Below are 23,491 nucleotides of genomic sequence, written 5' to 3' on the forward strand. Positions count from 1 at the left end.
GAATCTCTAATAACTCTTTTTCCTGGCCGTATAGGACAACATAACGTGATCACTGGTCTTTAATTCCCTGTTATCTCACTGAGTATACCCATTTTATCAGCATTATTGTTAGGTCCTAAAAGACAAATAGACTTCTCCACTAGCAAAAGCAGTCCTGTGCCTCTATATTCTACAGGTTTGGGTTGCACTAATTTCAGACAAAACATAAGCAAATGGTTATGGATATGGATGGAAACAACTCCTTTACTGTATTTATGCCAGATGAATCGGTTATCAGTCAGGATCATCCAAATAAATTGCACATAAGTTTCAATGCTATCACAACATTATATATTTTCATACAGTTACACCATCAAGCAGTTACACAGGGCTTGGTCTTAGGATCTCACTGCATTCACATACCCAGTGAAGTACACGAAAGTTGCATGTGCAGAGAGCTTTCAGATCTGAAATCACACTTTTTGCACCATCTTTCCTAAATACATGCCAATTTGTTACCCTTTTCATTCAAATTATTCTCATTGATAGCATTTTAATTTTAGTAACATTTAAGTAAAAGTGTTAAAGTATTTTAAGACAAGAAAATAGTAGTATATGCTTGTATTAATGCTGTTTCAAAACATTATTTGGTTATCAATAAAGAGAATGCCATATTTTTCACAGGGAGTTTCTTACCTTGATCTCCTCAGGGCTTCCTCATCTGGATCTTGCACTGCAGTTAAAAAGGGTTGCAGTTAGAAAAAGAAAGAAAAAAAGAAAGAAAGAAAGAAAGAATTGACTTTATGATAAAATTACAAGTTCTTCAGAAGAGTATCAAAAGCCTGTCTAAAGGTACACTCATGCTGACTTTGCAGCAGTAGCTTTTATAACAGTGGGAAGAGAAGCAGTTCCCTAGAGCTAAGAAGCAGGATGTTAGGGGGAAAGTGGCTATTACAACTAGTTTCTCATTCATTTATTAGCAGTGTTTCACAGCTGTAGGCAATGATCCTACAGAGAGGGTCTGCTGTTTTGTAAGAAAGCATCAGAGGCAGCAGCACATTTATACAAGGAGAAAATAATAAGTATTTCCCTGTGATACAGGAAAGGGCCCTGAACTTCCTTCTCTCTAGATCAGAAACAAGATCTGAGGTTAGTTATCAGTTGGTTAGAAAAACATTTCCATAGTCAATAAGCAACAAAGTTCAAACTCCCATTACATTCACAGCAGATCTAGGTTTACATAAAAATCTGACAGAGAACCATTTGTACAATGCAAATGATGATCCATGATTATTTTTGACCTCAGGAAGTCACTTCTATAAAAGACTGTTACAGGCGAACTAAGTTCTTTATCTTTTTTCTAATGAATTGACAGCTTTGGTTGTCTAACATAGATTTGATTTGTAAATATGAAGAAATTCGGGGTCACAGATGTTCTTCTGCTGAGACCCTTGGCAGATCAAATAATTTGCTTCTTAAAGCAAAGGTGATGTAACACTTGGATTTCCTAGTTCCCTTTAGTTACATACAGAGCTCTCAGATCTTAGCTCTTGCTGACAATGACTACAAGCAGGACGTGAATTGTCCTGGACTATTGGTCACTACTACTGGCGGAAGAAAATAAAGGCATAAATCTAAAACTAGAATGAAGGGAGTGTTTTGATATTTGACTTACTGTACTCCGTTCCAGTCATCTGGGCAAGGATGCGGAAAGACTTAGACTGCAGATTGGCAGAACGGCGACCCCAGTCTTCAGTTTCATCTTCAGGCTTGTTCTGAGTTTTAAGCACAGCCTGATACACCGGAGAGGCACTGTCTACGTGAGGATCTTTAATGGGAAGGGTACTGCAATTCAGAAAGTGAAGCGTTGTTAAACAGGACATGGTAACTTTCATCTCAACCTTGCTCTGGTCTTACAGCTTCTTGTCCAAAATAACAGCAATCTAAAGCAAGGCTTTGAAAATATCACTTTTAATGAAAAATACATGGATCAATATTAGGTGAATTAACAGAGATTATAACTTTGAAATGACCTGCTATCACTCAAACTGTATGTTCAAAACTATGTGAAAATGCATGGAAATGTCTGTTCATGATTCCTCAGCCAATGCAGCCACAAGCTTATGGTGGTTATAACAATGGGTGATGGTAAAGGAGACTATGCCAGCCAAAAATATTTATTTATTTCTCTGAGCATTCTTGTCCAATATCATTTCTTACAAAAACAGCTTAATGTTGATATTATGTTTTGTTATAGTTTTGAGACAGTGTACTTTAAGGTTGCATTTAAAAATAGAAAACATATTTCATTATAAAAGTAATGTAATAGGCTTTTACATTTTTTTCCAGAGATCATTATTCTTAGCCAAAACTCTGAATTAAACATCCAGCTGCCATAACTCTGGATTCATCATTTACTTAAGCTTGTGAAACATAAGAAATTTTGACTTGTACTCAAGACTACCGCACATATTTTATATCTAAAATCTTCAGCAGCAGAACATACCTCAGGCTCTTACAATGTCCCTAATTGCGTTGAACAGTGATATATCAGAAACTTCCAGTTTTGTACACCTAAACCAAAAGCTACAAAACTCTGTAGCACAAATGAGGTAAGCTTTCTTTGATTAATAATGCAAGTGAGAAATAGACTTATTAATAGCTTTTTTATTTCTGTGAAAATTTCTGCATAGCACAGTTTAAATAGTGACAGAACTGCAGAAATATACAGTGAGGGAATGATGTATGCAGTCATATAGTAATTTGACTCCATGCCTTCTGTAAATACAAGGTCTTTTTCTGCAGCAAGTGATTTATTGTAACTGGTTTAATGTGCTATTCCACGTAGAGCTTTGCAAGCAGCATGCTCAACTTCACAAAAACTGAGAAATGACTCTAAAAAGTGACGGGCCATATGGTCCAACTAAGTCAGTGCTATAAAGTTCAGGGAGCAGTCACCTGCTGTAAAAGTTGCTTCTGTGCTTCAGGCTCAAACTTGGAATTCTTTCGGATGCCATTTTGCAGAGAAAATCTACAAGGAAGTTGTTTTTGTGCTTTGAAAGTACGAGAGAAATCAAGAAAAAGCCCCAAAGTATGTCTGGTATTCTACAAACAACAAAAAGTTACACTAATAAAAACATATTACCAGGTAATGCCTTAAATATCTGTACTTTCCAGCTGACACACATCTCTACTTCACATTGCATAACATCAGCTGTTTTAATGGATTTGCACCTGACAATAGCATGGATGCATTCTTCAGGTAAGACTGCAGGTGGCTCAGAAACATGATGTATGCTTACATACGTTACGGACTCGCAGCTCAGGCGATACAGTGTTGTATCACACCCCAACTCCTTAGGATTATTTTTTTTAAATAAAAGGAGTATTTATATTCCTTATAAACCCTGAATATGCCAACTTCTCACTTTCTTGAGGACCCAGCTGGGCACAACCAACAGTTCCTTTTCGTGTTTCAGTACGGTTACCTACATGGAGGAGTGTAGCTTAGGGGAAAAACCTAAATAGGAATCTTTAGTTCAAGCTCTGAAAAAAAAGTTCCCCCAAAGCAGACCCAGGTTTTCAAGTTTCCATTTCTTCAGGCATTTGTCTTAGTATTGACTAAGCATGCAGTATCTTTTGTCTTATTACTGTCCTAGGTGACTGCTTTTATCTGGCCAACAGTTAATATAATCTTACACTTGCAATTTAATGCTGCTGAAGTTTAAAAAACTGCTGGATATGATAGCAAATTTCACAACTGCAGACTGCTGCAGACTGGATAATAAACAACTACATGAATAATACTGCTGATTTCAACTATGGACTACTGTGGCAACAATGGTATGCAAATCATGGACAGTTCAAATTCCATGCTTTAAATGCTCTAGCTAAAATGCTTTATTCTTATATTATCACCAGTATACGAAGAAGCAGTTTAAAAGTGTATGTATAGATATGCCATTTGCATAAAGGTAGTTAAAACACCCCTAGAGCCTAGATCACAAATTTTACAGTAGCAACGTGTGGCATTAATATGACATATTAATATCTTTGTGGTAGATGATTAAGGCAGGAAATGGAGCTTGGTGAATTAACCTTCCCTAGCAAAGTGAAATACGCTCCTATAAATTGAACTAGATTAATGCAATACATTGGAATATTTCCAACTCTGTCTTTAATGCAGCAGGCCTCTTTCTTTTTCTAAAATTGTAATTATATTGCAGATGAGTAACTAGGACATATGAACCACTCAGCATGGAAGTGCAAAACACAGAGCATCGCTAATTATAAGCACTTCATAAAGCTAAATGTGACAGTTGACTCTTAGAGATAGCCGGATGATGTACATAACAATGTTAATAAGTAGCTCTTATACCTCTTGTTAATTTAATTTTTTTTTCCATCTGGGTGTGCATGTGCAGAAATATCATACATCTTTAAGCACATTACCTCAAACTGATGTTACTGAAAAAAAAAAAATCTGCCCTAAGGGGTTAGATCTTTTGAAGGTTTTTCATACAATCTCCTGATACTACAGTAGGATGACAAAAAAAACCTCTCTCTTTTCCACATCATCATACAGGTCAGATATCATTAATACTAAAACAATCTTTAAAGACAGTCAAACCTCTTTGCATAAGTACAAATGTGATTTTATCTTGCACTTCATTATAAACTGTGGCTTACCATGTGAATCACTTCCTGGAATCGTTACTCAGTTTTAATTTGACCAAGTCGATAACTGGTAAGTAAAAACTTAGGAAGGACTATAGATTTCTATCCCTAACGTAAGCATTCAACAAAATATTGTGACATAGGATATTAGACTGATTATACCTCATAACAAAAGCTCTGAGAGGTAAAAACAAAAAAACCAAACAATTCCTGCAGGTTGGTAAATCATGCGGCCAAGCTGACTTATTGTATTAAATGCTAGACTTTAGTTAGTTTGTACAATCACATTATTGATTCTGCTACTGGAACTGTTAGATCTTAATCCTCATAAAATTGTTGGATTTACATCTGCTTACACGAATTGTGAATTTGGCTGAAACGGCCTAATGGAATTCAGAAGAGGTTTGACAGAGATGTACTTGAAATACCTAACCACAATGTTTTATTGCAACCAACTCTTGGTTCTTGGTATATCAAAATCAACTGTAACAAAGCAACATAGAATAAGAAAAGACATGAAGTCAGGACAGTTAAATATTGCTACCTTTAAGCTCCAGCATGAGGTCTGAGTTAAGTGCAGTGTAGTTTATAAGCTTTCCTTTAAGTTTTCCTTGGTGGCCCAGTATATGTGGGTTATTTTCTAAGCAACATACACCTGATGCTGATCTCACTGACAGGAAACATCGCTGATTTCAAATGGTCAAACTGGAGAAATAATCCTTATGCAAATTCTAATGACACTGATAACAAAAGTAAACAGTGTTTCCAGCTATTGCCTGCCAAAAAGAACCGAAGCCCTTTGGATCTGCAGTGCAAGTACACTTACTGTCTTACATACTGCCTCGTGGCTTCAGGACTTACCTGTAATGTAACACTAAAAGCCCAAAGAAGAGTAATTAAGTGCTGAGACCACATTATAGGCAGAGAATTGAGAGCAAATAAATCAGTACACAATTTGGTCTGCTTTTATATGAGAAGCTTCTCATACAATTATTTCTGCATTAAGCGAACTCTTATCTCAGACTTCATCAACTAGCAAACTGAAGAGTATCCTCAGTTTCCACTGCAAATTAAAGTTCAGAATAACACAAATGTCAAAACAACACCTTAAAGAAATGAGTTATGTGTTTGATCAAATGATTGCAGGTCAGTCAATGGGTAGGCTGTTGTTACATCAACAAGAACCCTGCCTTTATATCTAGATTTAAAATGCTGTGTTAATAATACAATCTACTGAGAAGAACAAAAAAAAAAAGTTACAAAACAGGCTGTAACACACAGCACAGCAGATTTAAAGAGTTTTCTGCACCTGACTGAATGTAGAAATAGAAACGAGTTTCCCCTGGAATCAGGTGAATGTTAGGCTTGGGAGTCAAGTTTTTAAGCATTAAGTACTATTTGCATTATATAATGTCATAGCATTTAACAGAAAATACCAATATATCAATCCATACCTATGAAGGATGTGAACCATTACAAAAACCACAGTCACAATGAATTTCTTTCATCGTACTTTGCTAATTGGAAATATGGGTCTACTTACACCTGTGGAGATTCACTGAACTATGGTAAACATGAACAAAAGGTTGAGAGGAAAGAGTCCTCCTCTCAATTAGGGAGAGTCGTGATGAACACAATGAAATAATATTGGTGCAGAAAATTAGTGAAATAAGAAGTCTAAAAAATAGAAAAAAAATGGCCAGTAGAAGGGAGCACAAGCAAATACATAAAGTATCTGCATTTTGAATAAGGCTGCAGCTAGCATTTAAAAGAAACTATGTTTATGCGTGTTGCTGTACCTATATTTCAGTGTCATGTGATAAGCAGTTAAGTTCTGTTTTACGTAGAAAGATACTTGATAAGAAAGAAACAGCACTACATTCATGCCACATATAATTTCAGTTAAGCCATAAGAAATGTGGATAAGTTTATCAGATAAGAATTGCAGAAATATGCACTAGAAAAGCAAAATCATTAAAGATCAATGGATTTTGCCATAGTCCAAAGGATACCAAAGCATATGCATAAGACATATGCATATGTACAATATATAATCTAGGGATAGGGATAATACAGAACATTCTGTTCTGAATAATAAAACAGTAGACAGTACTAAATAAATACGTCACATTCTTTATGTATCAATCAAAATCCCACCCCCTTCTTTTTTTGAACTATGCACATTAATACAGTGGTTATTACAAAGCACGGTCATGATAAATGTAAAGTCATCTAACTTCATATATGGTGCACTAAATATATTTTGGTGGGGTTTACCATTTCTAGGAAGAATACTAAAAATTGTTACATTTTCTAATTATCCACCCTTTTAACTTCAAAATAAATAAATGCTTTCAAGCACTATCTAGAATTGATTTGTATTTTTCACGGATAAGATACTCCAGAAAAAAGAGTCAAGGAAGAGCTGTTGTCATGCACATAGGGGTTATTAGGTGTATCATGCAGAGGAAGAACATTTCACACAAAGAAATAATCTTACCCAGCAAATTCTCCACCTTGGGCTTGTGCCTGGCCTGCAATTGCATCCATGATAGCATCTTGGGAATACATGCTGATCGGAGTGTTATACTGGGCATGAATTATAGTAGCCTTGCCGCCTAGGCCCTTCACCTCAATGGGTTTGTGTGTAGACAGGGCAGAGTCCTTCAGGACATTGGGGTTGAAACGCTCCGTGAACTCCGTACTGGGTTATGCAAGAGTGAGGTTCAAAAGGGAAGGGAAGGAAGAAAGGAGAAAGGTGTGATAGTTAAGTGGGAGAAAAAGCACCAAGAGAGGAGTGTGCATGCGTACTCACGGCATCTCACCACAAAAGCTTCTGTTCAGAGAATAAGAAACAACATAATAACAAGTAACAGCTCAAAGCTGGCTGCGCTCATGGATGGCATTTTTGTGTTGGCTCACAAACGTGCTAACAGAAAAAAAGGTGAGAGTTGTCACTTTCAAAAAAAAATCCCTATTTGTATTATTTACAGATATTGAAATTATATTCTTACATGAATATATACGTGTAAGTGTATACACACATATATACCTGCACACCTGTATGTATCCATACCCACGGATGCATATAGGTACTTCAGAGAATTCCCAGTGAAGGGTCTTACAAAGTGCTAGGAAGTGCAATGGGGTGAACAGATGTCAGCTTCGCTATTATTTAGGTTACAGTGTTTTTTGTCTGCATGATTAATCATAGTGAAATTTCGTACTCAAAGCTTTTAATGTTCAAAGCTCTGTTTGCAGAATCTAAATTAATCTGCACAAAATCTGCAAATGGCCAAAGTGTTGCTGTAACATGATAAATGCTCAGTCTCAAATCAAAATACCTCACACTGCAATCAATGGGACAATTGCAGTTGGAGGGTGTAGCCATCTTTTTTCAGGGGCTTCATTTACAAGGAAGGGCATTTATTTGAGAAATTGAACCATAAGCAAGATAACTGGAGTTCCCATAGAAATAGGAAGAGCCAGTTTAATGTCAGACTTCCACCAAATTGCACCTGGGTTCCTTGTACCACCTAACTGTATATTGTCACAGTCCTAGAGTGACGACTGAGGATTGTCTGGAGTTTTAATGAAACATCTAGAGCTCAGCTGTCAGTCACTGAAGTAACCACTCTTCTCTAACCTGTGGGAGATAAGATTAATATCCAGTGTGCTGTTCTTATCTTGCCAACAGCAGGAGGATGACAGCAGTATAGATTCTGGATGCTCACCAGAACTGAGCAAAACAGAGTCCATCCTTTGAGAAACACAGGTATGTCACAAAGGTTTCATTTTGAACTGAGCCAAAAGCTAGAAGTGGATATATTCCACCCCCTCCCGCCCCATCCCCCCCCAAAATCTTATTTTTAAGATTATTTATTTTTAAATTAGTCATATGTTTATAATTTATAAATTAATTTATATTTATATATTTATATAAACGCACATTTATAGTTTATATTATATATTTTTATATATTTATATGTTAATATTACTATATTTTTAAGATTATTTATTTTTAAATCAAGTTTCATTTTCCGTTTAAAATCACTAGATCATAAGTTTATCAGCCAATATTAAGTCTTGCTGAATTTCTTCCTGTGACTGAACAATATCAGCTCTGGTAGTGGAACAAGAGTGTTCCTGTCTGTCATGGGTTAGCCACAGGGGGTGTTTGAGTGTTAAATCTGAACCATCAACTCTGCATGGAGGAAAATGGAAAATCAAGTAAAGCTGGCAGCCATCTGGCTTAGTTTTCCAGTGATTATGAAAGGTGACGTGCCACCCCTGAATCCAGCCAGAGGACTCCGTTATGCTTTCAGCTTTTTTAGTGGTGGGATGCCCTGATTGAAGATGGGCTGTAGGAGAGATACGATTACACACGACTCAAAACTACTTGATAGAACATTAACAGCAACATGCTCAAGAAACAGAAACATAAATACACACATGCTGTATTACAGCCATAGCTTTTAATTACACACACCACTGTAAGGGAGGGAAACGGGAAGCTGCATTACGCTTGCAGTGCAAAGTGAAAATCATCTTTTTACAAAGACATTTTCACATTTAAAATGTCCCTTCATTAGCTATTTTCAACTATGACAATATTATTATTATTAAAAAAATCATCTGTTGAAACGTGATGTGCAGAGATGTGCAAGCTGTTATACTCTTGACCTTCCAGCATGTACATGCCTTACTTTAACAATGGTCTTTTCTTTGTAATACCCTCATCAATCACCTGATCTTTAGGAACACAAAGGTCCTTGAAATCTGGAATTCAGTGTTCTCTTTTCCACACACTATTAGACGTATCGAAGAGATTCTAAACCCAAGATCTGAGAAGATTATGAATGAAAAGACAGAGGTTGAATTTGCCATTTCTAAAGAATAATGCTCAAAACAATTGGTTTCCACAATCAATTACATAAATAAAAGCTACTAACCTTAGAACAGCCTAAGCTTTCCTAACAACAATAGTCATAGTGATTTAGCCTTTGACTCATGGCATTTAAACAGTTTCAGTGATGCCTTCCAATCGTTTTAATCATATTACACATACCAAGGCAAAACTTTCACTGAAGTCAACAAGATTCCCATAAAAGCAATAGAAAAAGGTACAGATTTTCAGCTGCAGAGCTTTCGTTATAACCCTGGAAGTAAACAGAAGGCATGAATACTTGTAAGGGATGCTGTGCTCCAGGACAAATTGGCAGAAGTAAGATCCTACAGACAGCCGGAGCAAATGTGCAAAGTGAACGGGATTTTTCTGCTAAGCTGGAAAAGGACTATTGATGATACGGAAAAATGAATGCCAAAGAAAGTAAGATAGTAACACCCCTATAATGTGACTTCTGCTTCCCAATACAATTGTAACAATAATTATCAATGTAAATTGGCAAGAACTTCATTTGTCCAAAGGAGCTATATCATATGCAGGACATCGCTCTCACACCTCATAAAATCAACTGAGAATGCCAGACCAGTGTACATTATATGCATTAAATATTATTTCAACTTTATGTCTTCTACTGCTTCTAACTTCCTCTTTTCAGTTTAAATTTGACATTTAACCAAGACCATTATTTATTTTAAGCTGAATTTAGCCCAGTCTCTTCAGCAATTTCTTGACAACGCTCAGTTCAGAGACAGAAGCAGTAATTTAGAGAGAACCCTCTGCCCTTATCCTAGGAAACGAAAGATCAGAGCTGAGGACTCTGTGAACTTCCCTAAATAAAGCAGATCAATCACAACTTCAAATCAGTGGTGTCTTCTTATTTGGGGAACATTTTTACTCAGGTCAATTACTTTTTAGATCTTTTCAATATCAGTATCTAGTACAAACCTAAATGTGAATTTTAGTGGAGTGGGCCTTCAGAAATTAACTTAATACTTACGTAAAAATATACATCACTAATAACACATCAAAAAAGGCTTTGATCAGGCTCCCCAAATCCTGAAGGCATGAAGATTCTTTAAAAAGTTAGGAGGAATCCAATCCTGACTGTAGAGATGAAAAAATCTTGAAGTATTTATAAGAACTGAGCAAACACAGATGCTAACTCCATTTGCTGTATTAGAACATCACCACGAAATGCCAAACACATCATGTGCTTAGAACACAGCACCACTGGACAGCAGTGGCAGCGTATGACACTTGCCGAAACAACAAGATTATTTAAAAAAAACAATACTTGTAAGCAAAACACAGCAGGAACACAAGGGATCATGCTACCCCAGAAAGCAAATCTTCACACATAGAGCGTAACACGAATACTTGGCACTGTATAGAAGTGATACTAACTTGGAAGTGGTGTTGGTTATAACCTAAAAGAAGAGAAAGAGAACAAACAACATCAAAAACAACTAAACAGAAAATAGCAATAGTTTTTAGAGTGCAAAGGGCAAAAGGTATTTACAGAAGCTTACTAAAGCTTTATTTTCAGACCATCTACAAATAAGAACAAAAAGCAAATGCATGTCTGAGAACCCCAACATGATTAAAAAAGGAAAAAATGCAGGGATTACAGTTTATCCACTAGGACTTAGCAAGGTACCATGGCATTTTGGCTGACCCTCGATTTTATTGCTGTGCATCTCTGAATGTGCTATTGTCAAAGTCTATGGTAGAAAAAAGAAAAAAAAAATATTGGCAGAGTATATCCTCATCTGACAATACCAAATGAGCTGCAGAAATTATCCTCTTCCCTCAGATACTAAATATTCAGGGGTGAAGTTTGTTCTCACGCCATCCTCAGAATTGCTATTGCAAGATTGACTTTTTTGTCTTTTACTTGCTGGAAAATACCCAAAGAATGTTCTAAGTCTAAACCTAAAGAATATGCCTTTATATTTAACAACCTCTTGGCTTAAATTTAACAGCACCTACATTATGCCAACAGTGGTTTAAGCCAATTAATTTCTGCATAGTCATTCTTAATTTTCTGCACATGAAATGAAGAAAGATTCCATGCATTCTGGTTTTCTAATTTGGCTATCCAAATCCGAACGTTTTATTCCATGTGTTACGTACATAGTATGAAAAAAAATACGGTCATCCTATATTCTGCTTCACTCCATAAACAAGAAGAGACTCTGATTTGCATGGTCATTCCAAAGGAACACAATACCAGGCTCAAAACGTAGGCCTTATACAGGCCAAAGCTTGCAGCAATGAAGATAGCATGCTCAGACGGTAATATTATACTATATTATTGGCAAATAACTCTTTCTTTTGGATGGAAAAATAGCTTTAACAGGCTGCAATATTTTTCCCCTTACTTTCTTCAAAACTTAGATAATCATTTTTTTCCTCTTATTCCTGGACGAAGAGTAATTTATCATAGGTTGAGCAAAATAAAAAGGAAGAGAGTCCAGCATCAGTTAATAAACATTTCTTCCTATTTAGCTGCACAGAATGCTGTTGACAGAACCAGGCACTAAACCTTCCAAATTGCTGCTGTAACATGGCTGGATCTGGAGTGGATCTGGGATTGATACAAAACACTGGACAGCAATATTAGAGTGACATTCAAACCGGATTTGTCTCTTTCTGCTTTTGTCTTGGGGAACCTTTGATATACTGCCTTTTTTTTTTTTTTTTTATACACACAGTCCTTTTGCAATTGGCTCATCCTGCTGCATTTTTCATGAGCGAAAAATACTCTAATGAGACAAAGCTGCAGTAAAGGATTTGCACTTCTGCATTTCCATGGAAAAGCAATCACAGATCACCATCTATAATTACCGTTCTACAGCCTCTCAGATTCAGGAATATTCTTCTAACTTCATAAACCCTATGTTAAGCCAAATATATCAGTCTGTTACAGGAACCAGTAGAACTATATTAGGAACAAACTGCAGCCTGTAAGCACCTCAATGATCCTATATCCATTTTAGGTACCTACAGGACAGCTGGACACTCATTTACAATGAAACATGGTGTAACAGTATCATTTTCTGAAGTGGACTCTGATGGCTGCTTTAATCCTCTAATCCAGGTCTCTGCCTTGCAGGTACAGTTACACTTCAAAGGCAGAACTGTGAGATCCTTAAGACAGGCCATAATGACAGGAACCACTTATTTGCATGTAAAAATATGTCTATAGATAAAAAATCATTACGTCCACACACTAGGAACAGCTCAACAGCCACATATCTCAGGAAAGATTTTTTTAGACATGAAGTCGTTACTAGTTTCCTTCAAAATGAGTAAAGCTTTCCTTCTCTTTATGTTCAGTGTGCAATGAAAAAAACCTCTCCAGTTCAGAGCCACACACTATTTTAGCTTAATTCTAAATACGGACACGTATGAAACACCCAACTTGTTGCTCACAGAGGTCACACAGTAAGAAGCCAGTAACCCAAGCCACCTGGCACGTACACGCGGGGCAGGTATTTACTGCCCTTGACCTACAACGTGAAAAATAACTTAGACTGGAATGAAAAAGAACCACATGTTAGAACCTATGACTCACTCTTCGTATTTATTAATGCTCCCCTTTCCAGAGCTTTCAGCACATAAAGTTCCGCACTTTTAACAAGCCACCTCTGTATTTTCCACCCTGGCCCAAGATGGTAAAATCTTTATGTAAGAGTGTATCAGAGAAACACATGCTTTGTTATTCTTCAAAGGTCAAGGAAATAGTGTCAAGATTAATTTTAGTTTACTGATAGGATTTTCCAAAGGGTTTAGCTAAGCCTCTGACAGCAATTCGCACAATTAAGCTTAAAAGATTTGGTGAAAACAACACCAAATTGAAATACAAAATACATGTTTAGATCTACCCCCAGACTTGAATTTTTTTGGAGATTTTACTATACTGGTAAGTGGATGTTCATGAATGCATAATAACTTCAAGTTTTGAAGCTCCATAATTTAATAATCTTTGTCTCATTCAAAACAACAAAGTCCAGAGCTGATTTTGCAGGTCTTACAGTGCTTTCCCTGTGTGCTCGTTCATATATGAGATCAAGACTATCATGGATGATATGAAGTCCCAAGATAGTCGCGCATTCCATGTTACTATCTGCAGAGCAGTAAGAAAGATGCCTCTCACTTCATGGGCAACGCTCCAGTGGGAGCAGATTTAACGAACTCTTTTTTTTTTTTTTTTTGCATGTAAACAGAGATTCAGAATGCTCTAAAGCTCAGAGGAATTACTTGAGAAGACACGTACTTAATAGCTCTTGGCTCTTCCATCTTTTCAGTTTGCTCCTGAGCTGCAGGATAAAGGCTGATTTAACAGAACATTTAGATAATTTTTCATATATTTTCTTATTTGTTCATTATTCATGTTTAAAATATAGACTATTTATCACTGCTATGGACATTACAGGCAGTTAGTCAGCAAATTGACTCAAATTTTGCTCAAACTCAGAAAAAAATCTCAGATGGTTGTTCCAAGGTAGAACCTTCCTTTGTTATTCAGTGTATTGCCACGGGTGGGCACTAACAGAGAACTTTAATTATATTTGGCTGTGAATGCACACATAAAAAGGAGACAAAGTGTGGAAAAGCAACAGAGTGAAGAAAGTGAAATGTTTCCTGCAGCTACACTTCTTTTCTACCCCAATAGTCACAGTCATTATATTACGTAGCCCTATTGCAACGCTCTCTGGCATCAAAAATGTGGTCCACATTGACTCCAGTGAGTGGTAAATGCAGCTGTGTTGTAATTTTAATAATAGAGAAATACTCAGAATGCTGAGCCATCCAAAATACAGTCCCTTCACACTCACCCTTGTGGATGTTAAGAAGGTATGTGAAGATAGTGGGAGAAAGACAGTGAGATATACTCCCAGGAAACTTTGTGTATTGAAATAAGACAAGAATTGGTTGTCCTGATAAAAAATGTAAATGAGGAAAGGAGCATTTTGAGGTTTATTTTGCTGATCTTGCTTATTAATTTAAACTATTTTCCTTTAAACAAGAAAGGCCTTTCCTAATTATCCAGTATGAGAAAAGAGTATAGGATTTCTTCAGATAAGTTAATTAGGATTTGAAATGCTGACTGCTCAAGAGAGTTGTGATGAATTATCTAAACTGCATGAATCATCTAAAGCATGTGTATGTGATCTTTTATAGGAATTAAATATCCTTTGCAACAACTTAAAACCCTTAGTTTTACTCTTAGAAAGAGCTTCTGTAATCAGATATAAAGTACTTGAAAATATGCATTCATTATCACACCTTGAATGGATTGTCTGATTTTTTTCCTCATGTAACCAAGTCCTTAGTGTTGAAATTACACTTCTTCCCATATTCATAATAAGAAACTTCTCTTCATTTTTAAACACAAATAAACAAATTTGAGATTTGTTTGCAAATTAATACATGAAGGCAGAAAAAGTTGGAAAACTTGTTTAATATTGCTCTTTCTCATGTACTGTAGCCCAAGTTGCTCACTTTACACACCTACCAATAAAACAGTCTGCAATACACTAACACACTGAAAACCTTGACAGCGTGGGATCAAAGGCAGCATCTGCAGATTTTACCTTCTTAACATACAAGTTAAGAACAAAGCTGTGAGATCAGATGTGAGACAGATGATGTTCAAACCAGAGGATTCAGCAAATTGCATTTTGACTCATTTTGCATAGGAAAGCCAATATATTAAGGAATTATAGCAAGACACTGCAGTACACTAGGATGTCAGATGCTGGTCAAAGCAATTTCTCTTTTACAGCAGCTTCTATAATGGCTGGTATGGATACTAGACTCTACAAGACTGCATGCATTAGTTTAAAATAGAAAATGCCAAAACTCTGAGGTGATTACAGTTACTTCAGTCATAGTTCTTCCTCATGCTCTGGTGATTATTGCCAATCCATATTGCAATTCAGATACCAAAGACCAAGAGTTATTCTGCAACTGTACTGTGTATATATTGTGGGGGGTACTATGCAATTTAAAGATTGTTCCAGACCTTAATCACGATTACAAGACAAACGTTCAATAGGGTAGGTACTAGTACATTCATTTTTCAGCAGAATCACACTTGAATATTATTATGAAATTATTTAAATATTAAATATTTTACCATGTTACCTACCCTCTAGGAAGTCCACCTTCTGAAGCCCTTCGTCTGAGACTTAATTTATGCATCTCAGCCATTTCCCTTAGAGTCTCTGCTGAGTAAAGGCCAATAGGGTTGTTATACTGCCTTGCAGGGCTCAGCTGGTGTACAGGACTATTGCCATCAGCCAAGGCAGGGCTTAGTTTTGAACCTAGATTACTCTTTGCAGGTGAAATGTCAGGAGTCACAGACTGAGAGGACATGGAAGATCTAACTGTGGTAGTCTTTAAGTAGGAAGAGCTATTTGAAAAGCTGATCTCTTGCTTGTTGAGGTAGCCTGAAAATGTTCCATTGGTTGCTAAAACACTACCCATAGGCCCAGTCGCCGTGTTAGTTAGAGGACTGAAGGTTGTTCTGTTGTCATTGATTTCCCAAGCAGGTTCCTGTAGTAGCAAACATGCAGGCCAAGAAGAGAAAAAAAAGAAAAGAGCAATCATAGAACACATGCAAAAAATAACACATCTGCAATTATTGCTTTTTAAACATATCAATAAACTTGCAATAAATAGATTAAGGGCCAAAGCATTCAACCTTTCAGGAAAGATTTTAAATGAAGAATCTCACTGTTTCAAAATAAAGGAAGCAAAACATACTCAGGCATTTTTATTGCTTTTTAGTTCAAATCAACAAACAAAAGCTTATCATTAAAAAAGCATTTACTACTAGTCAACCTCACAGCAATAACTGCATACGAAGACAACACCGTCCATTAAGTTCTAGGATAATTAAGAAATCTTAGAAGATGTCTTGAGGTCAGAATTATTTGAAATAATATACAGACACAAGAGTCAATCTCGTTATTATAAAAATACAACTATTCTATTTTTCATAAGTACACTTGAAGTTATTGAAGCCCACACGTTGCATTGCTTTCACAGGCTTTCATTCATGCTAATTAGGCCATGCAGCATGGTTAGCAAATAGACCAACTGGACTCAAGAACAAGTATCTGCTCAATGGACAGGAATAGTCTATTCTGATCATTTCTGCATAATTCCCACTTGAAGGAATGTGTGCATGAGTATATAAATTAAGGTTGTATGATCCTACAGCTATGTCCCAGATAGTATTTCTAACTAGGGCAGCAGGATGTATTGTTTTAGTCAAAGTCACAGCTCTCCTGACAACAGCTATACCCATAGAAGTATGGTGCTGTGCTGTGCTGGTGCTCAAATTCGAATCATACTAACAAGAATTCATCCTGGAAAAAGGCAGTACCATGCTTCATTTTCATAAATGATTTGCTATTGATGGAACTCAGTGAAACTAAAGTAAAAGGTACTATCAAAGAAGAGAAATACTGCTTTTCTCACAACACAGTATAGGAAACAGCAATTGTCAAAAAAACAAACAAACAAACAAACAACCAAAAGCTGAATGGCAATTAATAAATACAGCTCATTCTCTCAGTTTTGAGGAAGTTACATGTAAAAATTCTGTGCTCATGTTGGCTAAAACATCCTATCCCTGATTCTGCCCTTTAGTTCAAGCTTATTCTGGAGTAGCACTATTGAAGTCACTGGGACTGGAGAGCACTTAGCACTTCACAGGAAGCACTGAGTACCCTTTGGGTTAAATCACCTCTTTTCCTTCCGTCTACTGGCAGTGTAGTGACTGCAGTTCTGTACTTTTTAGAAGGTTGCCTACCTGCAGTATGGACAATTTTATCAACGAAGATACAAACTTCTCTTTCAGGTGGGCGTTTTCTGCCTTTCCTCTCAGTTCCCTTATTCATATTTTTAAAAAACTAAAATAAATTACAGTCATTAGTTATGGTTGGATATGGAAAAAAAACTTTTTTTTTAAACTATTCTGCTTGTCAGCCTTTGTCCTGATAATACCTATCTCTGTGGTTTCCTTTTTTTTTTTTTTTATTTGAGCAAAGCTGTTTCCATACGTGCACTATATTAATCTTTAAACATGTCTGTTCAGCAGTTCAGGCTCTCTACATGCAATGTCTTTGAAAATATTTTGGCAATTGTTTTTTGGGAGGTTGCTTCACAAAATGTGAAGGAACAATTAGCATAATCAATTATGAAACTGCCTAATCTAGGGTACGATGCAAAAATTTTCCATGTTTAAATAAGAAAAAAAAAAATTCAATCTACAGCTGAAGTACCCAACAAAATATTTGAGTGCCTGGCAATTTATAGATTTCTCTAGAGCCCATAATATTGATTTTTAGTTTATCTCAGAAACTTAACGTCCTGGCTCCAGCCTGATTTGGGCTACATGTGTCTTGCTAAAGAAGGAGGATCACTTTCCCCTCTCCCTCTGAACCTAGGACACACTGCAGCTGTAGCTGGTACCCAGATACCTGCCTGCTCCCAGTAACGCTGCCAGCAGGCTGCAGTCCAGCCTGGGGGGACAGGAACAAGGAGGGGACACTGCTCTGCAGAAGGGATGGAGCTCACAACCTGCTCCCAGTGAAAGCCAGAACACCAGCAGGTGTGGGCCTGCAGGGACATTTTGCCTGGCACTGCTTTGATTGTCATATTTATTATCCTACCTGCACTTCCCCCAGCCTTTTATGAATCACAGGCCCAAGAATAATTTGGCCTCTGATTTTCTGTTTCTGCTACTATTGGTTACCATTAACATCATTTACTGATTTTCATTTTAAGGTTCACTAGAAAGATAAGTATTTTATATTCTCCTCGTGGATTTTTCTATATTACATATTTAAGTTCAGGGGTTTAAGGAGTTCAGAGGAAAAAAATCAAGATAATATGACTTATCTAATTATAATTCATTGCAAAAAGCAAACAAACAAACAAACAAAAACCCAACAAAATTAAAGGTCTGGAGGATAAAATTAATCATAGCATTAATACATTTAAGACATTTTGATTCAAACATGTAAGTCAGATAAAATGAACTGGGAACATTTTTTCGTGGCAATAAACAGGAAGAGATTTTAGCTGGCAATAACAGCTGCCCGAGGCTGTGGAAATAAATAATCACAGAAGTGTTTTTCAGACTATTCTTTTTTTAAATAAATAAATAAAATTGAACTACGTACTTCAGCCATTACACCCTGATGTTGAAAAGATCAACCAACCAACCTTAAGCGGCCTACTGCAAGTTTCCAAGTATCGATAAATAAGCAGAAAGCACAGATTCTCTCTAAAAATGTTTTTAAAAAGGGGCACGTGCACAAGGACGTGTTCATAAATTAAATCACCACTTGTGCAAATTAATTTTACTTGCTAGCAAAGGGGAAAAAATAAACATTAAAAACAAAACAAAACAATATGGAGGCAAGGAAGAAGAAACAGGATATAACAGAGGTATATTAGTTTGTAACCTTGAAAACTCTTTTATCTGAATTTACTTTGGGTTTCCTTTCTAAACCATGTAATAAAGGGACATGCAAAGAGTTCTAATTATACAGTATCAGTGTTAACTACTAATGAGAGAAAAGACATATATCTCCTCAATCAAAATGCATTTTTGTAATTTTGTGTTACTGGACATTAACAGTAAGCAAAGGGAAAATTATAGGTCAGCCGTAAGAAATGACAGTTGATGATTTTGCCAAGCTTTATGACATGAACGAGCTTCGGTTTTACTCCTCAAACAATTTCCAGCTGGAATACTAGCACACTAGTAGCCCAATGGTAGAACTCCTAGGAACACAGCAGTGCCAGGTTAGCAGCATCCTCTATTTTGCATTAATACTCATGGTAGTTTCAATGTAGGTGTTTTCCCTTTATCTGGGGAGAAAGGAGTGGAACAGAAAGCTGCCGTTTAATTTCTGCAGAAGAATTACTGCCCAATAATCAGCTCATTTAGCTCTTTCCTGTGGTGAGTTACAAAGTATCTCTCATTCAGCTTATTCCTGGGATGATATTTTAGAATAAACTTTTTTATTTTTTCCCTTTCAGTTCAGTTGCAAAAACAGATCAATGCAGCAAAAGGATTTCTGAAACATGAAGGTCACATTTCTAATACTGAGCAGCAGCGTAGCCACTGGCACGACATCTCATGAAACTCAGCAATAGTAACAAGCACTCTCTTGCTGCCCAGCTTTCTCATCCCATTCTGTCTCATAGTCTCTGTGGCTGGAAAAGCAAGCTAACATTTCCACTTGTGCCAGTCTGATGCTACTCTTCAGCCGACCAGAAGAGGAGGCTCTGACATTGAGCAATGGGTTTCTTCCCTGAAGCAGGATGCTGTGATCTTGCAGCAAACCCTTACACTACGTGGGGAAAATTGGGTTTTGATTTCCCAGTGTAATGTCAGTGACTAAGCTTGAACTGACAAATGTAGAGGAGTCTCAAACTTTTGGGAATACAAGGAAGCTATGAATCAGCTCAATTTCCATACTGCAATATTTTATTCTTTTCCTTATAAATATTTGATTTATAAGAAAGGTAAATGCTCCTTCTTACACATGGGAAAAATGAGAAACAAATTTACACAGGAAGATACTTTACCATTTTTTTGGGTCTTCATTTGACAGACCAAGTTCTATTTGTCTGTTCCTATGACCATATAGCCTTTCATAAACTACTCCACCTTTTTGCACTTCTGGGAGAGCAATTTTAAAACTCTTTGGCGACAGTAATGAACTTGACCTCCCAGCATGCCCATGAAGAAGCTAAGCGTTACCTTAAGCTTTTTACAGAAAAGAAAATGGAGGCACAATGGCATTAAGTGACTCTGCTCAAAGACACCCAACAAACAGTTTTTGGCTCAGCCTGTTCTTCCATACTATGCTTTGCTAAAGTCAATCATCTCTTCATCTATTTTCTCTTAGCCACACAGGTTTCCAATTTTGTCATGAAACAAGTCCTAAGCATTATGAGATCCTTAACGGGACTCTGGAGTAAGTGTGTTTGGTAGTGTAGTTATATTATCAAAATTAAAGAGGCTGTCTTAATACTTTTACACAAAGAGGCAAGTGTTAAAGATACGTGTTTAGCCTTCAAGCTTCAGCTCAAACATGTTGAACTGCACTGAGGTGAATCCTCACCTGTATTACGTCCCCCTGAACAGCTGCAAGAACTCACTGACTGTTGATGACTTAGTCTCAAGTCTGTGGATTCGTGCTTATTCTTGCTATTTGAATGCTTTCAGCCTTAGTTATGCCCTCCTCCCAGCTATGCCTCATCTGTGCAAAATATCTGACCTCAACTCATCCTAAATCAAAATTGTTGCACGTTTGGTTTTAGAGAAGGAAATGGTGAAAATGCAAATCAGACAAACTCTTATTTCTAATAATAGTTCTACAGCACAGCTGATGCCATACTTAGGGTTGCAGAACCTGTGTCATCCATAACATGGATCAGGTCAAGAAAGTAAGGAGAAAATGTATGTTACTTGGGGAACATAGACAAATTTCTATCATGCTGAAGAACTCAGGATTTTCTTAAACCTTCCTCACATCTTTTTAAAAGAAGAAATACATGCTTGAAAATTAGTGGAAGCTAGAGTCAGATCAGCAATAATGTGCAAAAGAATTCATGTCTTATACTAAGACACTGAACTTGCAGATGCAGATTCTTCAGCTAACATTGCCATGCCTTAACCTTGACCCAGAGAGAGGCAAGAAAAACTTCCCTTGATGTTCAAGGACAGCACTACCATGAACATTTTGTAAGGCAGTTTTTTTGCTATTTTGGAAACGCAACTGAACTCACTTCATGTGAACCATCAGTCTAAACGCTGTCAGGCAGTGATGTGGAGGAGACAGCTTCTTGCCTATGTGTCAAAGAATTCTTCATTTCTACAGTGATAACCACTGATAGAAATAATAAAGGGACAAGCAAGGAACCTTGACTTTCCAGTATATTTATATATATTTAACATACCTTATTTCAACATCCCCATACAGCTCTTTGCATGACTGAAGACTTTTTATTCTGGATTTTGAGACCTCTTTTCCAATGGTTCATTCCCTTCCAAACCACCCTCAGAGAAGTCTTCCACTTTCTGCACTCAGCATTACCTTGATTACTTTCTAACAGTTAAAATTACTGTTGTCTACCTCGGTTTTTCTATTACTCAGAACATGCCTTAGCCCAAGAAGACATAAAGCTGGCTTTCACAATTCCTGTTTTTATATCTGGTCAGGAGTTTCTGTACTCCAAAACATAAATGTCACTCCTCCTGGCCTGCTACTGGTGCCCCACTCCAGCACTCCACTGCTGCCTGTTCCCCTAGGCCAAGGACCTTACCTAAAAAAAATGTCTGAATACTGTTAGAAAACCTGTTCCTCACCATACCTTCAGTTAGATGCCCCCTTCTGCCACAGACAGGTCCTTGTAAATCTTTTTTCCAGCTGCAACTACTGCCTGTAGCCCATTCAGAATAGGCTACCTTCAACATCCCCTATAAACCATTCCTAAGCACCGACACAGAATGCTCAAGTGTAAGACAACACACTTTTGAAAAAGGACCAAGTCCTTTGATTCTCATATCACTCTGAAGGATTAAAATAGAAAATGTGAAGTGACCTTTTACTTTATATCTTTTGTGTCAAAGGTATTTTTAGGACTTTTAAAAAACTACAGTGTGTAAGTTAACTGTTCTATAGGGTAGTTAGTTACAGGAGAAAATAGTTTTGTGTGGTAAACAGCTTTGAATGTCTATGGCAGTAATTTTAAAATTAACACCTGCCAGGGAAGAAGCGCACCTAATATACAGCCAATAAAAATCTGATGCATCTTTATACAGGCTTTTATGTACCTGTGGTGGATGGAAGTAGTCAAATCTGTCATACCTGCACAGGTGTGATTGAGGGTCTCAAATGATAGTTGTCAGTCTTGTGTTGGTGAATAACTCTGAAGAGAGATGTGTACTTGCTGCCTTGAATACTAACAGCATTCTGTGTAGTTCTTAAGGAAAATAAGTACTCTCTCCCTCTTCCTGCACTTATTACTTTGCTGGTGCAGTGGAACACCAGTACAACTAAAAGAACGGTCCTTTTTCTTTTAGGAATTTATGTTTGGTGACTTACAATAACTTTCTCCCAGAGTGTATTTACAAAATCACGACATAAGCAGAAACAACTCTGAGGAAGATAAATTATTGATTTCTTTTTCCCTTGCCAAAAAGTTTACAAGATCCAGAGTGAAATAACATTATTTCTGTCTCAACTAATAAATAGCCATTCACGTTCATTTCAAACTTGGCAAAATAAAATTGAATCAAATTATTCTCCCCAAGTTCATTCTCTGCTAGTTTGAATGTGTCTGCAGCAGTTAACATGGATGATGTTTACCTTCTGAGCTCTGAATTTGGAAAGCATGGCATTTATTAAAAAAAATCTTTAAAAATTACCTACAGAAATCAGAACTGCTAAAAACTGAAGATCACCTAGTTCCCCATGTATTTTAATTTTAAGCGCTTCTTAGTTATGTTACAAGGTTGGGATGAAACTGCCACTTACAGAATGGGTAAAATTACAGCAACGGGGATTTTACCTCCTCTCCATTTATCTAATTAAGTGTATCAGCAACACAAACATCCTCCCCAGTGCTTTAGCCTAAGGATGTACACCATCTTTCAGGCACCCTTACTTCTCAGTGCCTCCAAAATATAGATGATGAGTTGCCAGGTACAGTCAATGAATGATGTTTGTTCTAATACAAAAATTTAAATTATGGAAGATAACCAACTTTGACAACAGAAACCAAGCCATCCATTTCCTCTGCCACTTGCTGTTATTCACTAAATTGACTCACCTTCTCTTTTATTTCAATGCTTATTTAATAATACAAGAATGCAATATGCAAGTCTTC

The 23,491-nt window shown here is 36.8% G+C and overlaps 1 protein-coding gene across 7 annotated transcripts in view; it reads right to left on the reverse strand.

Annotated features, from left to right (window-relative positions):
- LDB3 (LIM domain binding 3) overlaps positions 1-23,491 on the reverse strand; it is a 121,830-nt gene that overhangs the window by 47,570 nt on the left and 50,769 nt on the right. For 4 of the 7 annotated variants that reach the window (XM_080597928.1, XM_080597931.1, XM_080597933.1 and 1 more), the window contains exons 5-8: positions 10,967-10,989; positions 7,157-7,360; positions 1,655-1,824; positions 676-712 (exon numbers count right to left, since the gene is read on the reverse strand). In XM_080597928.1, coding sequence (XP_080454054.1) covers positions 676-712; positions 1,655-1,824; positions 7,157-7,360; positions 10,967-10,989 — 434 coding nt within the window. Of the gene's footprint in view, positions 1-675; positions 713-1,654; positions 1,825-7,156; positions 7,361-10,966; positions 10,990-15,719; positions 16,127-23,491 lie in introns of all 7 variants that reach the window. The other 3 variants (XM_080597927.1, XM_080597929.1, XM_080597930.1) reach the window with 1 other exon arrangement.

The sequence above is a fragment of the Anser brachyrhynchus genome, assembly GCF_964034855.1.
Source record: "Anser brachyrhynchus genome assembly, chromosome: 6".
NCBI lineage: Eukaryota > Metazoa > Chordata > Aves > Anseriformes > Anatidae > Anser > Anser brachyrhynchus.